Raw genomic sequence first — 15,360 nt, forward strand, 5'->3', positions numbered from 1 at the left:
ATTTTGGCCCTTATCCATGATTCATCTCTGTGTGCTAGGCACAGTTTGAGTTCAATTTAAAGTGGTGCATAGAGTACACTTCTAAAGTTAAGCTCATTTGAATTTACCCAGTTATCAACTCAATGTGTGACAAATGTAAAAAGTTTGAATCCTCTTTGATATATATGTTGTGGTTTTGTCCCAATTTGGAAGAATATTAGATTGATATTTTCAGAACCTTTTCAGCCATCTTTGGGATAGATCTAGAACCACGCCCATTAATTGCAAAGTTTGGCTTCTCCAGAGATGTAAACGTAAATTCATCATCTAACCCTAAGAACTCTTAGCATTTTCTACATTACATGCTAGAAGAGGAATATTGCCAAAACAGAAAAAGGACTTTCCACCCACCAATAGTCAATGGCTACTGGATATCATGCATGTCCTTTTAAAGTTTGGGAAAAAAATAGACAATGTCAAGAAGATTAAGATCTTTTTGATTAGATTTGGGGTCCATTTATGGCTTACTTTCACAACTGAAATGATCAAGGTGTGATGAAGGTAAGTGGGTGTGTTTCGTCAGATCTCCAGAGGCCATTGCTCGATTTCAAGACTGCTGAGAATACTAATTCCAATTTTGGTTGGTAGCTGGGGTCAGATTATCAGAACCAACTTTTTTTCTCTTCTTTATATTTTTCTTTTTAATCTACTCAATATATGCATGGACTGGAATACGAGTCCATGTATTATTATTTCTATAATATGACACCATTCTAAATATATAATCTATTTAATTTTTATGGACAGAATATTTGTTTCATTATAAAATAAATTTAAAAGAAAGAAATTGACCCATCACTGAAGATCAACAGTCTACCCTTAAAAGTGCATTCCTATCAAAAGCATCAACAGCCACCCAAGAACTTGGAAGAAATCGAGTGTTCCAGTTCAATAACAAGAGATCTGGAACTAAAACAGCTGAGTAATCAAGTCTTCTTGATTTCCTTGATGTCCAATGAACAAGATCAATATCATCTATTCCTTAGTTTTCAAAAAAAAGTTCTTTCTCCTTCACTTTCTTGTTGATTTCTTTCTTCCATTCTCAAAAATTAATGTATAAATTTGGATTTAATTGATTACTTCATATTTCCCCGACTCCAATATGTAAAAAATATATTCCTGCTTTTGCTCTCAATCATGAGAGCAATGCTGAAATGAGTTGTTCATTAAAAAAAAACTTGGTAATGTGTACACACAAATCAGCAATACATTTTCTCCTGCAATAAAACACTCAGGCCACCCATCAAATGAATGCCAATAGGATTGAACTCAAAATAATAATCTAAGTTTCAGCCCACTAAATAGTTGTCTTGCCCTGAAGCAGCTGGTCTTTATCTGAAAGCTTTTTTTTTACCTGAAAGACATCTTCAGGAGACTAAAGACCAAATATGCAGGTTATAGTAGTGAAGGCACAAATGGGGAATAGGAGTATAGGAGGTTGAAACCTCAAGCACTGCACTCACATGCAATGAGAGAAATGTGACACATTTGGGGAATAAGCTTGAAGAAAACTTTTCAACTATTGAACCAGATGGTATAGTCAAATTTATCTTGTGTTCAAACCTTCTCATATGAATTCAAAATGAAGACTTCTTGCAAAATCTACTTTCCTGTGGTTAAAAATAGATTCCTGCTAAAATGAAGACAAGTTACCTTATTACAACAATAAAAAGATCAAATCATTTCCTGGAGTGGATGAAATCAAAGTAAGTAGGAAATCAGAAACAAATCCAAAAACTTCTTTAAAAACTCTGTTTTTTTTTGGTCCAGTTAGAGAATCCTGATGATCTTATCCCTCCTCTACTAAATTGCAAGAGGACAACTTCAGTTCCCATTTTATATTGGGAAGGCATCCTTAAGTAACAATCAGCTCAATGCTGCTCTACTGTAGGATCATTTGATGCCCAGATACCTTGACTTTTTTTTTCCCCTGGCAGCATTGTTTCCTTCTTGTGCAATATGCAACACATTTCAAGTGTCAGTAGTCTTTGCTCTAGTTGGTACTCTTAAAAGTTGGTTTTCACAATGAGCTGATGTCTTCCCTTCCCTACTTTTCAAATACATCTCTGTCAACAACAGTTTCAAATTAATAAATCAAAGCCAGTAGCAGATTCCAGGGACTGAACTAAATCTGGACTACATTAAGGATGTGATGACAGGTTGATGGAACAAAAGGCAGATCACAGATCTGACTTGGAAGACAGTGCTTTATTTGAGTCAGCACTGAATCTAGAAAAGACAATTCCTGAAAATATTATCTATGTTTATAATATTTGGCAGTGATGCATCCATAAAATATACAATGCCAGATTCTATTAATGTAGGCAACTGGCAAAATCTTAATTGGTATTCTGCATTTCAGTATGAAAGAGCATGCAACATTCATTATTTTCATCACTGCAATTCCTGGAATGAATATACCAATAAATTCATCTTATTACATTATTTGTGTAAGAGTGCTAATATTAATAAAGTTTATCTAAAAATTCATTTTCAAAAGTAGAGCAAAGAGAAACTATATTTCAAAGATGGTTTCTTTGCTAAAGAGAGTAAAGTCAAAGACTTCTAACACACTTTGAGCCAGACTGTTCGCAATTCAAAACAGGTGTCAAGTCGATCATCTGTGACACTCAACACATTGACCAGCTGTATCCTCAAAACACTTACAATTATCATTATCCCAAATGATCTGCAAGAAGATGAAGATTTTAAATGTTACTTTTAGCTCTAGCTCTGTACGTTTCCAATTATCTGAAATTCCCATCTAAGCAGACCACTAGCATCAGCAGAACACTTGTATGCACAGTTAAACAAAGCAAATAACAACAGAAAGTTTTTCAAGCATAAAATGATGTTTAATTCTTATCAAAAAACAACAATCTCGGCTTACAAAATTCAGCAACAAACATTAGGATTTCTAAGCGCTGGTTTTTTCCAATGTTTCCTTCAATGTCATCTGCCTCATTAAAATGGTTTTTGTCTTAGCGGTCTGTCTTTGAATCTACACACTGACATGATCTCTTGTTCTGATCTCTTGTTCACAGGTTCACAATGTCGTCTATAGGCACATTTTCTGCAGTGTCAACTACGTCCTCTTCATCACACTCACCTGGATGCAGAACAAGTTCAGCTATGTCACCATCCTTCAGTGAATGAACAACTGGAGCATCATTATCAATGTTAACAACTTCTTAAATATCCTTTTCTTCCAGCTTACTGATGGATTCTGAAGGTTTTCTTTTGCACTTGCAAGGAGATCAGCCAACACTTTTTTTCTCCCCTGACACACAGAATTCCATCAAGGAACATAGTTGCAGGTCAGAGATTGTGCCAGGCATGTATAAATGTGTCTTTAGTCACTTTGCTCCAAGCATTGGCAGCAGTAAACTCCTTTTGGAAATCCACCACGCCCAAGCCTCTGTTCATTCCTGACAGCATGTTGTTCAAGAAAGTGTTTTTATAAATTCTCTTCAGTGATCTAAGGATACCTTGGTTGCAAGGCTGAATTAAGGAAGTCACATTTGGGGGAAGGTACATGATACGAACATTATGTTTGTTGAGACTTTCAGCGGGAGGGTGAGCAGAACAGTCGTCAAGGAATTTTTAAAAATTTTGCAGTCAGCATCCAATCCACCTTCCCTGTAGTGAGCATGACCCACTGAAACAAAATGTTTATTAAACCAATCAGAAAAGAGATCCCTGGTGACCCATGTCTTTCTGTTGTCATAATGGACTGGTAGGAAATTCACTCCTTTAAAACAATGAGAATGCATGCTTTTGCCTTTCACTGCCAGCTTACACATAAGCATGCCTGATGCAGTTATTCTGCCCTTGGCATTCTTAATTCCTATCAGGGCTGTCTCATTAGTTGTTGCCAGTGTTGTTCTGGGGCAAAAACACCAAAACAGTGATGTTTCATCAGTATTATAGACTTGTTCTGGCTTCAGGTTTTCATCACCGATGATCTTGGCAAACTCGTCAATGAATTTCTCCACTGCTTTGTGATCAGCAAATGCTTTTTTAATCATTTTAATGTTGTGTCTTTTCTTAAATCTACTCAACCAGACTGCCAAATATTCACAGTTCTCTTCAATTCTCAGTTCATCATGAAAGAGTTTTTTTTGTCTCATGATAGGCACACCATTAAGTGGCATGTGTTCACTGCAATGCTGTCTAATCCACTCCATCAATACACGCTCCAGTTCTTCATTTTTATCTTTATGCAGTGTTTTTCTATCTTTCATTAACTTTTGTTCCTCAGTTTCAGAATAGTACTTCAACGGTTTTCCTCAGCTCATAGATTGTGGTCGTTCCAACACCATACTCCTCTGTTAGATGTTTCATACTTACACCACTGTCCTGTTTCAACAACAGCTTGACTATGTTCTATAGACAAACATAAATACTTCCTCTTTTTCTTCTCACTGACATTGTCAGTACCTTTTTGCCATTGTAGCTACTGGACATCTTCAACAGTACTGTACACGAGATTCAAAATGGCACTAACAGTGTGACAGACCCATCTTCCAACAGTACACTGTACACAAGAGCCCCATTGATTCAAAATGGCACCAAGAGTGCAAATGACCCCCACCTGAACTGTATCTTCCAACAGTACTAGTCACAAAAGCCCAGATGACTCCAAAGGCACTAACAACGCAACTGAACCCCACCTGAGCTATATCTTCCAAAAGTACAAGAGAGCTCTATTGATTCCAATGCAGAGACCCACTTGAGAAGGTAGATGAAATCTTGACCTTGCAGCTGTACATGAGAGCTCCATTGATTCAAAATAGTGCTAACCGCACACCAGACCGCCACTTGAGCACGGTGGGTAAAAAAAAAATTCAACTTTTTTTCCAAATTGTGACACCATGTTGCATCCAAAAAACTTTCGGATATTTGGAATTCTGGTTACAAAAAATTTGTTGTATTTGCAATGTAGGATACAGCTTATTTCATTCAATGCTCCAGAGGCATTTTATTTCAATTGTTTATCAAATTAACTAAAAAGTAGCAGTTGCTGTATCAACAAATGTATGGTGGCTATCTATCAAAACTATGGGATCCCACAATGTCAAAAGGTTGGGCAAGCATCTGAACCCCCAAAGGTAACTCTTCAAGTAGTTTTGGACGTGGCAAAAATACCAAAAAAAATTAAACATCCAAATCTTAGTTTAAAGAAACGTTGAATGGTTATCATTGTTTATGTGTTTTGTTTAATTGTAGTTGAATGTATAAATATTTTAGTTTTCAAGCAATTGAATAAATGGCAATATTCCATTTTCTGCAAAGAGAGGAAAAAAAATCGTAGAACAGATCCACGTAAAGTGCAAAATGGAAATTACCTCAAATGAGCTAATTGTTTGACTTGGGCTGCGTTAAACCTCTGCAAGGGCAGAAAACGCAAGATGTACCCTTTCATTCACAGGAAGCACTGTATGACTGTGGGAAGAGAAAAGTATACTTTAAAGGCCCGAATCAACAGTACATTGTTGACACAGTTCACTAGTTAACATATCATCCAGCAGTGGAAACATCTTTTCAGAAGAGTTTAGAGTTTCAGCCACTGAATATATTTGGTCATATCCAGTAAAAGTTCAATTTTCCAGAAGATATCAAACCCACCCTCACCAAGAACCAGCAACAGAAGTAAGAATGGCTCCAAACTTTATCCACTTCCCTTCTAGTCTTCTGAACAGAATCTATGGGAGACCATGAGGAAGATGGAAGTCAAATGCAGAAAAGGTTTGTGAATTAGGAAACTTCAGCATGTCCAAGAAACAGCACCTATCTGACATAACAGCAAACAAGGAGCACATGTCAGATAAGTGTTTTTGAGTAAACGGCGAATAATGCAGTTGTGCTAAGTCATCAGCTTCATGTTCCCATTGCTTGAGAAGTTCAATTAAAATTCAGCAAGATTCAAGAATCTGTGGCATGAAAAGTTATAAATTCATTTGTGTAGCCAAGTGTAGCAAAGGTTGTAATCTCTGTAATTATTGAGACTATACATTGAGTAACAAAGACAAGACAAGCCCTAAGTTTCTCAAGACCAGGCCAAATCAGTTATTCTTATTAGAATATCATAGCTACTGGTACAAAGAAATATTTCATATAGGAGGCTGCACCTTTGTCTATTACAAGTGTTAACTCTACTCTTGATCATATGAAATCTGTGTCTTAAGATGGACCACTGAGTACCAGAAGATGTTGCATCTTACAACTGATGAAAACTTTTACACTGATCATTGACTTAAATCTATCAAGGAATCATTTGAATTTTTTTCTCTTTTAATAGTTAAAGTCAGAGGGAAAATTTCCAGTATATGATTGTTGTCATATCTTGTTGTCATCAAAGGGAAAGTCAAAAGGGAGATTCAGAGAATTCTCTGTGCCGAGATAATCCACAGAGAATCTTTTTTGTCACTAAATGTGAATATGCATCTCTTCAATTGCAGATTTAATTGAAACAAAAGCAGATTTTAGCAAAAGATGGGCTACAACGCCAGATATATTGATCACCTCTTTTTACTGTCACTCACTGCCTCCAAATCCCACTTTAATTGTACATCTAATAATTTGTTCTTGCCATCGCAAGCTTACACATACTGAGAGCTCCAATATTACAATGAGGAAACTAATCAATCACACAGTTATTACTCGATGTCACATCGAGTTGCAAAATAATTTGGGCTGAGATCAGTGCTTGGTGTGGTGAAATATCAAATAAGATTGAAATCTCAGCACATATTTATCATCAATGCAAATATAACAGAACCAAAAAAGTGAAGTTGTAGTCCAAAGGGTAATTTGAAAAAAAGATGCTGCAAAGAAAGACACTAGGCTTCAGCTGTGATATCTCATCACAGTGTAAGAAAAAGAAAGGTCAAAGACATGATGATGGATAGCCATCACATGCAAACTTAATTTAAAATAAATGACTCATTTTTAAATATTACACTTATTATAAAAGGGATAAATTGTACTTATGATCTCTAAATCTGCCACTGATAATAGGGAGATGACAGATAAGTGCATTTTCTCTATATACCTATCTTTACACTTTTTTGATAAAAGATAACAAAAATATTTTGGGAGCTAAACAACTGAAAGAACTATCTGTTTCAGTTTGATACAAGGAAATAGATTTAACCTCCAATTTCTATTTGATCGAAATGAAGTTGCTTGCAAATGAGGACGACTTCACAAAATTCTCAAATAAATCATACAAAACAAAACAAAATTTCACCAATGCAAAAACAGGAGGGTCTCATGTAATGACTAAAGATCAAAGTTTTAGTATAAAATCAGAACAAAACTAAATTTTACACTTTTTCTGCTCATCTGAATTAAACAGATTCAAGTTGTGGACTGTTCAGCAGCAGGCATGGCCCTTCAATAGTTAATTTGAATTGGTTACTGTTGGGTATGGACGTCAAATTACTAAATGTCAGTGGAATTTTTCAATGATAGGAAGATAACAATTAAGAGCATCTTCACCATATAATTACATTTATCCCTTTTGCTAGTAGATTTAATCTGCAATTACTATTTAACCGACTTGAAGATGCTTGCCAATGAGGACACCTTAACATACTGAAATAAATCAGACAAAACAAACTAAAATATCACAATGATTTTCTCAACTCCCCGAAAAATCTTTCAAATCTCTTCTCTGTAAATGCAGGCAACTTAGATAGATGCATGACTGACCACAATTAAAACTGTTCTGAGGTGATTAATAGAGGAGTACTGTTGACATTGGTTTAATCTGAAGCTAACTAGTTCAGAAATGACAAATGAAGATGCAAGTTGCTTGGATAAAAAACGTATCAGATGATTTTATCCATTCATTGGGTGAGCAACATTCATGAAGTTTAAGTGATGATCGCTTTTCCAAATGCTGTAAGAATGAAAGTGATTCCAAACCTATGAAGCTGAAGTCTGAAAAAGAGCTCCATGGCTGGATGTTCCAATGCAAATGGATTCAGATCACCTTACATTTTAAGTTGTAAAGCAACAACAGAATAATCAGTTACCACATTTTAAAATATGTCAATATTGTTGATCAGAATTATATAATTAAAGCACACTACAAATGGGGTTTTCAACATGCAAGCTCATTTGAACATCTCATAAAACCTCCTCTCGTTTATTTTTTGTGCAAAGATAGTTTGATTTTCAGCTTCAGATATTCCTCCTTTTAAGGAGAAAACATTTTTTTAAACCCAACTCCCTTTAACTAATCTGACATGAATGCTTATAAAGCCAATGGAGGTTTCAAGTTACCAAGTGTTTGCTAATATAAGGAATGGCTTGAAAAGAGGATGCAATTTTTTTCCCTTTGTGATCAGGACCATAGAACACATTTTAATTTTATGAAAATGGGAATACTTGCACATGGACTTGGTTTTCCATTATCAATGCAGCCTAGTCACTGGATGCTTGCATCTAGTTGACAGCTACAAAATGTTGGACCTCCCTACACTGTGCCCCTGATATTTTATTAAATAGAAATAATAAGCATAGATTTAAAATTGAAAGTTTCCCACAAAGGATTAAAATAAATTAATTCTGTTATACATGCCATTCAGAACAGAATTCAGATTTCAATGGAAAAAGCACCCAAAGTGTCAAAGAGGTTTAAAGAAGTCGAGCTTTTATTTCCAAGTAAATGATGACATTTTGGAGAAAAAACTGATCAATAGACCCCATCTCACCAAAAATGTCATACTGCTGGAAAAGATTCAGGGGTCAACACTAAAACCAAGCAAGACACCAATTTCAAACAAGGCATACTTACTTCACCATGTCTTCCTGATCAGCAAACTCCTCATCGTTGAAGCCAAACTGGTCAATAAAATTGGACGTCATTTGTTGCATCTGATAATCAGAAAAGGCCTGGCAAACCCAGGACCAATGACAGGGATATAATCTTGATACTTAATCATATAAAGAAATGTACTTAATTGGGAACCCAAACATTCTAGGGTTGATAGATTGCAGAAAAGTAAGCAATTTTTAGAAAATTCCCATTGCTGTAAATGTGAGCAATACAAAGAAACGTCAACTCTTCGTTTAAAAAAAATTGCTCATTTTCCAACACCTTCTCAATAGAATAGCTCAAGTAAATGAATGATGGTAAACAATCCCAACCACTGGGAGCACCAAAAGGCAATCATCATTATGCCAATTCCTTTCATTTGATTATGTAAAGTTGTTTTTGACCAGCTCCAGGTGCATCTGAAAGTTGAATGATTATAAAGTCTATTCTGCTGATTCTCACCCCCGTGCCCAGCCCTCGCTTCTCACCCCCGTGCCCAGCCCTCGCTTCTCACCCCCGTGCCCAGCCCTCGCTTCTCACCCCCGTGCCCAGCCCTCGCTTCTCACCCCCGTGCCCAGCCCTCGCTTCTCACCCCCGTGCCCAGCCCTCGCTTCTCACCCCCGTGCCCAGCCCTCGCTTCTCACCCCCGTGCCCAGCCCTCGCTTCTCATCCCCGTGCCCAGCCCTCGCTTCTCATCCCCGTGCCCAGCCCTCGCTTCTCATCCCCGTGCCCAGCCCTCGCTTCTCATCCCCGTGCCCAGCCCTCGCTTCTCATCCCCGTGCCCAGCCCTCGCTTCTCATCCCCGTGCCCAGCCCTCGCTTCTCATCCCCGTGCCCACCCCTCGCTTCTCATCCCCGTGCCCACCCCTCGCTTCTCATCCCCGTGCCCACCCCTCGCTTCTCATCCCCGTGCCCACCCCTCGCTTCTCATCCCCGTGCCCACCCCTCGCTTCTCCAGTAGCACAAAACCGACTGATACATCTAAAATGAACTAACTCAGACTAGATTCTCACTGTTGTCTATGCGATTGATTTAAAAGTTGAAGGCAAGATTAAACGGTTCGAATTGGCAACAGAAATTACAATGGGAGAGGATTACCGTAAACTGATATCACATCCACCCTATTTAGCCGCGATTATATCTTGGAATTCCAGAATGAACAGCACTATACTAATACACGACAGCATTTCAATTTTTTTTAAAATCAACTCTGACTCGAGGGGGAAGGGTCATCAATAAATTCCAATTTTTCCATCAAATACCACAAAGAATGGTTTAAGGAGATTGAATGCACAAATTTACAATCTTGTCCAAATGGTGTTACCTTGAGATAACAGATCTATCAGAAATTTATAGTAAGAATTATGGCCATGGCAACTGGAAAATGGTTTTCTCATTTAATCCAGCTTGCTCAGCTCTTGTGCCAAACCTGTAAACACATATTCCAGTGTTTATTTGTTCAATACAGCGTATCAGTCTTTTCTTTCAGGTGGAGTTTTAGACCTCTACAACCCTCTGTACAAGAAAGACAAAAAGGGCTCCACCTAGTCTCATCATCCAACCAGAGTTTTCACAAGCAGATTCTCCCCACACTTTTCCTCACTTTGAATGTAATATTAACATCTGACACAAATTTTCCACCCATCCATTCCCAGCTTCCAATGAGTCCATTCGTCACTTGATTCAAATGTTCATTTCCCTCAATATCCACTTCCTTTCTAACAGCAAATTCCCATGCAATGCAGTGAATTCAACATCTTTCTTTATCCCTTTCCCTCTTACCTAGGGACTCAATGCGCTCCATTACAAAAGCAGTGATTGACATGTCCTTCTTCAAATTGAGTGATACTGCATTTGGTACTCACATTGAAGAATTCAAAAGGTATTTAGGTGGCCATTTTACAGAACACCTCCATTTAGTCCACAAAGACTAGTTTAGTAGTTCTGATCTTCCAGCTGCCTGATACTTAATTCTCCATTCCATTCCCAATCTAATCTTTCAGGGTTCAATGAAGCCCAAATGTGTGCTGAAAGTAGAGGATGCACTTTAAAAAAAAAAAAAAAATCAGGAAAATAGAACAAATTTTAATTTTATGGTTTTCAGATTTCTTATACATGGGCTTATTTCTACATCTAGGGACATTAAAGGTTCAAGATTAAGCAATGCATTCAATAATTTTGGATAACCAGCTTGTCCATTCTATATTAGAACTGGTTAGTGAAAGGTCGTTAGCTTGGTTTATGTTTTTCTTTCCCTCCAGAGGTAACTTGAGCTGCTATTTTTGACCTTTTATAAATTTTAGATTCCCAGCAACAGCAGTAGGACCTGAGGTGATGCAAGCTAGGAAGCTCATAGCAGAGTTTTGGATGACTTTAATTTCCATTAATTCTGCATATCCATCCCTCCAACTACTAAATAATGTCAAATTCCATCAACCAGTATTCAAAAGCAACTAAATTAGCCTGGGCTTGTAAAGCATTAGATTCTCAACACTTACAGCAACAGATACTCTTCTAAAACAACTTTTTAATATAAGTTAGAGTTCTTCATTTTTTTTTTATCTTAAAAGCACATTAGTTAATTGTAACTGAACAGTACTTTGCCACTTCAAGTTAAGCTTAGCAATTGCTTTCATGATATAAAAATGAAAACTCAAAAGGTGGACTTTGGCTCCAGCAATTTATAATTTAAAAGAATTCATCAATTTTGTTCAATGTGGCAAATATTATTTTAACAATATAGTTTGTTCACTTCCCCATTTTTCATTTCAATCTCCAAGTAAGCTCTTTTCAAAAGATTTGATATTTTTACTCACTCAAAGGAAATTGGGATTGTTATTTAATAAACTTCTGAAGCATTTTCCCTAAGTCTTAAATATTACGTTCAGTTGTCGATCATTAATCCAGCAGACTTGGGAATTTAGTGATGCTGTTCACAGAGATATTTCACACCATCAAAATTTAGCCTATCAATACTCCAACATAATTTTAATTCATTTTAAGGTATTACACAGTAAAATAATACATTTTGTGAGGTTGGAAGGGAGCACAGGATTGAGTCAGAAAGGAGCATGGGAACCAGGGTCCTAATGAGCAGGAGTTTTTAACTGCAGTTGGATAGAATATAATCAAAGTTTTACTGTACAGTGCATATACAGGCTTTTGATAAATATAAACCAATCAAAATTCAGGTAAATTCAATTTTGGTCCAAATTTCAGCAAGATACAAGATAAGGAACAAGAGCTGACCAAACATTGGAAGCTGAAATGAAAATTGACCAAGTGATGTATTTCCACCTTTAGTTAAGCAATTGTACATTCACTGCATAAGTATATGTAATAATTGATATATTTAGGAGAGGATAAACAGTTATCATATATTTTATAAGTGAAATAGAATTGAGCAACTACTTACTTGCTGTAACCCCGAGTCTGGAGCAAAACCCTGTTCTTTAAAATCCACTTCATCATCACTTGATGAATGTATATTGTGTGTGCTAATCTGGAATAAATAGATTAAAATCAAGAGATTCTACAATAAGCACTGGTTGCACACTAATCAATAAAGATCTCCTATTACCATCAGGTAATAACCTATCAAATAGTTTATATATATATATATATATATGTGTGTGTGTGTATATATATATATATATGTGTGTGTATATATATAAACATGGCTTAATTTTTGTTTTACTGAAGTCTCCAATCTTTAGAGATCATTTTAGTCAACACAAATAATTTTACTTCAATTCATTTTTTTTGCACATCTCAAAACTACAATCTCATTTTATGGAAGAAAGCAAAGTGTTGCATAAAAAGCAAAAATGAAGAACCCAGATTTAGAAATGCTTCACAATCAATTTATTCTGCAGAATAATTTGTAAACACCAATTTCATACTTTAAAAACAATGCCAAATCCTATAATCAGCATTCAATTTAAAGTTTGGGAATATTCAACACAAAAGTTTTGTGGAGAATTAGCTCATGTCAATCCATTTTTTAAGAACCAAATTTGCAGCCATAATTTTAAAATGTCAAGCAACAATTAACACAATATTCCAAATGAACAATAATCCAAGTTAAGAGAGCACTGATAAAATAACATGAAGAAACTTAGTTTCATAATTAAGCTTTCAAATTTATAACTCAATTTTTTTTAAAAAAACATTACATAGCAGAAAAAGAGCCAAATTAATTTTGTTTCTCTTTCCTCCCAAATCTTTCAATATTTGATTTCCAGAACTTACCAAATCTACAGTATTTTTCTTATTGGTTTCTGCCAATGAACCCGTAGTAAAGGTCTCCCATCTTTCCCTGTAATTCTCATCAAGATCTGAAAACAAATTCAGGACGCTAAGAAATAAAGTCAAAAGTGGCTAATATGTAACCCTCCCCTCACTTGAAACTTTTCCCATATTTAAACAGGTTTTAAAAAATGGTTGAGGTGTAGCAAAAAGCAAAAGTTGCCTCCTTGCTTATTAACATGTGCAGACATAACTTTTTGCTTGCTTCATATCACAGAAAATCTCTGGAAAATAGGGTCTAAAAAATTACATGCCACTGAACTGGACATTTTTTAAAAATTCTGTCTTAAATGCTTTGACCTCTCTGGGCATTTGGGCATTTGATATCCCTGTGTTAAGTCTCCATATAGATTACCAAACAACAATCCAATTGACCTAGCAATATGCCATTCCAGATACACCGGGGGAAAAAAAGTGCATTTAAAAAATAACAGCATTTTTAAAATGTTAAATTTGCACATTTTCTGTTCACTTGAATAACTCCTTGCATTTTTATCTATGTTTACATGTTTCTGCAAACACTATTTAAAAGTAGCAGTAAAGAAACTGCATAGTTTTGCAAAGAGGTATAATCAGCACCCACATTTTCTTCCAGCAGCTTTAATCAGTTTCATGAAGAGCTGAGTCAATGCAGCAGAGCCCAAATGCTGAAGTCCAGTTCATAAATAATATCCAGTCCACTGTCATTATTGACCAGCTATGGAAGTACATTGTCATCCTCTGCGCTTCTCTTAACAGCTGAACACTCAAAGAATTTAAACTGCAATAAAAATGTTTTCTAAGATGTCAACTAAAAATGTACTTCAAATAAAATAGGGCTGCATTGAAAAAAAATCTGAGAAAAGAATAGAAATGGATAATACCTTTAAGCAGCTGATTTATTAATACACTGTTTGGCCCCTTCTCAGCATTGTGTACAACAGCATTGGCTATCCTTGTTAAGTGGCCCATGTACCCTTTCCGCCTTCCACCTTCTGATCTGGAAAAACAACAAACAATGTTCAACCACTAGATGAAGTTCTTCCTGTGAGTTCAAAGGGCGGCAAGGTTAGTGTGGTAGTTAACATAACTCTATAATAGAGCCAGCAATCTAGGTTCAAATCTGGGATTGTAAGGAGTTTCTATGTTCTCCTCATACCTGCTCTGGTTTCCTCCCACATTCTAGGATCTGTCACTGTTGCTGTATCTGTAAATTTTTTTTTAAATGACATTTCAGGACGGTTCAATCTTTCACAGACAACTTTGGTCAATATTTCAGTGCACAAAATAAAACCACAACAGATTTTATGATTGCTTTTTACTTAAAAGGATCATTGATTGGCTAAAAATGGCCAGCAGTAATGTTATCTATTTCCCTGCACCATTCCTCAATGTAAGTGTTAAAATAAGAATTCATTGTGCAAGATGTCACCGCAGACCACAATGAAATAGTTGTCTACTTCATTCCTCTGTTGAAGAATGGGATATAATGAGCATCTTATGAGGATTTTTTGAGCAGGTTGCACCTATACTCACTGGTATTTAGAAGACTGAGAGATGGGCATAAGATTCTAAAGAAGATCGACAGATGAGAAACTGAAAGGAAGTTTTCCCTGAAGTAGGAATCTAAACTTGTTTAAGCAATTCCTTGAAGGCTGTAAGCCTTTGGATTTCTTTAAATAGCATAACTGTAGAGATCAAGAGATCAATGCACCTATATTTTTGAATTTATGCAGAAATCCAAATGCAGTTGTCCTAAGATTAGATCAGCCATGATTGTATTGGAAGTCTGAGCAGGTTTATGGACCATATAGCCTACTCCTCTTACTAATGATCCTTTCTGACCATTCTCCACAGCCAATTGTAATCACCATTAAAGGTCAACCATAACCTCCTGTTGTTTTTATACAGCTGGCCTACACAGCTCTCCAGGATAGAGTTCTACTGCGAACTGAAGATATTAAATAGCAGTCCAAAGTACAAGAGTTAAACAGTGATTAATAGTTATCAGTTCACCTACTTATCACCAGGCCTGGATTAACTGTTAACAGAATAGAAAACATGCAGAAAATATCTTCACAGGAATAAATAATATACAAATTAAGATTAGCAACCGAGAGGAAAACATGCTGCCCTCCAGCTCTCATGTTGCTCCTCAAACAATTGCAAGATTCTTATTTTCCACCTCCTGATTCAGAAGTCCATTCC

General features: G+C 36.2%; 1 protein-coding gene across 12 annotated transcripts in view; it reads right to left on the reverse strand.

Annotated features, from left to right (window-relative positions):
- The window catches only part of ppp6r3 (protein phosphatase 6, regulatory subunit 3), a 104,740-nt gene that overhangs the window by 20,974 nt on the left and 68,406 nt on the right, over positions 1 to 15,360 (reverse strand). For 10 of the 12 annotated variants that reach the window (XM_069899653.1, XM_069899652.1, XM_069899647.1 and 7 more), the window contains 4 exons: positions 14,037 to 14,152; positions 13,117 to 13,202; positions 12,281 to 12,367; positions 8,846 to 8,943 (listed from right to left, as the gene is read on the reverse strand). In XM_069899653.1, the coding sequence (XP_069755754.1) occupies positions 8,846 to 8,943; positions 12,281 to 12,367; positions 13,117 to 13,202; positions 14,037 to 14,152 (387 nt within the window). The remainder of the gene's footprint in view (positions 1 to 8,845; positions 8,944 to 12,280; positions 12,368 to 13,116; positions 13,203 to 14,036; positions 14,153 to 15,360) is intronic. The other 2 variants (XM_069899670.1, XM_069899662.1) reach the window with 2 other exon arrangements.

This window comes from Narcine bancroftii, chromosome 1 (assembly GCF_036971445.1).
Source record: "Narcine bancroftii isolate sNarBan1 chromosome 1, sNarBan1.hap1, whole genome shotgun sequence".
Classification (NCBI taxonomy): Eukaryota; Metazoa; Chordata; class Chondrichthyes; order Torpediniformes; family Narcinidae; genus Narcine; species Narcine bancroftii.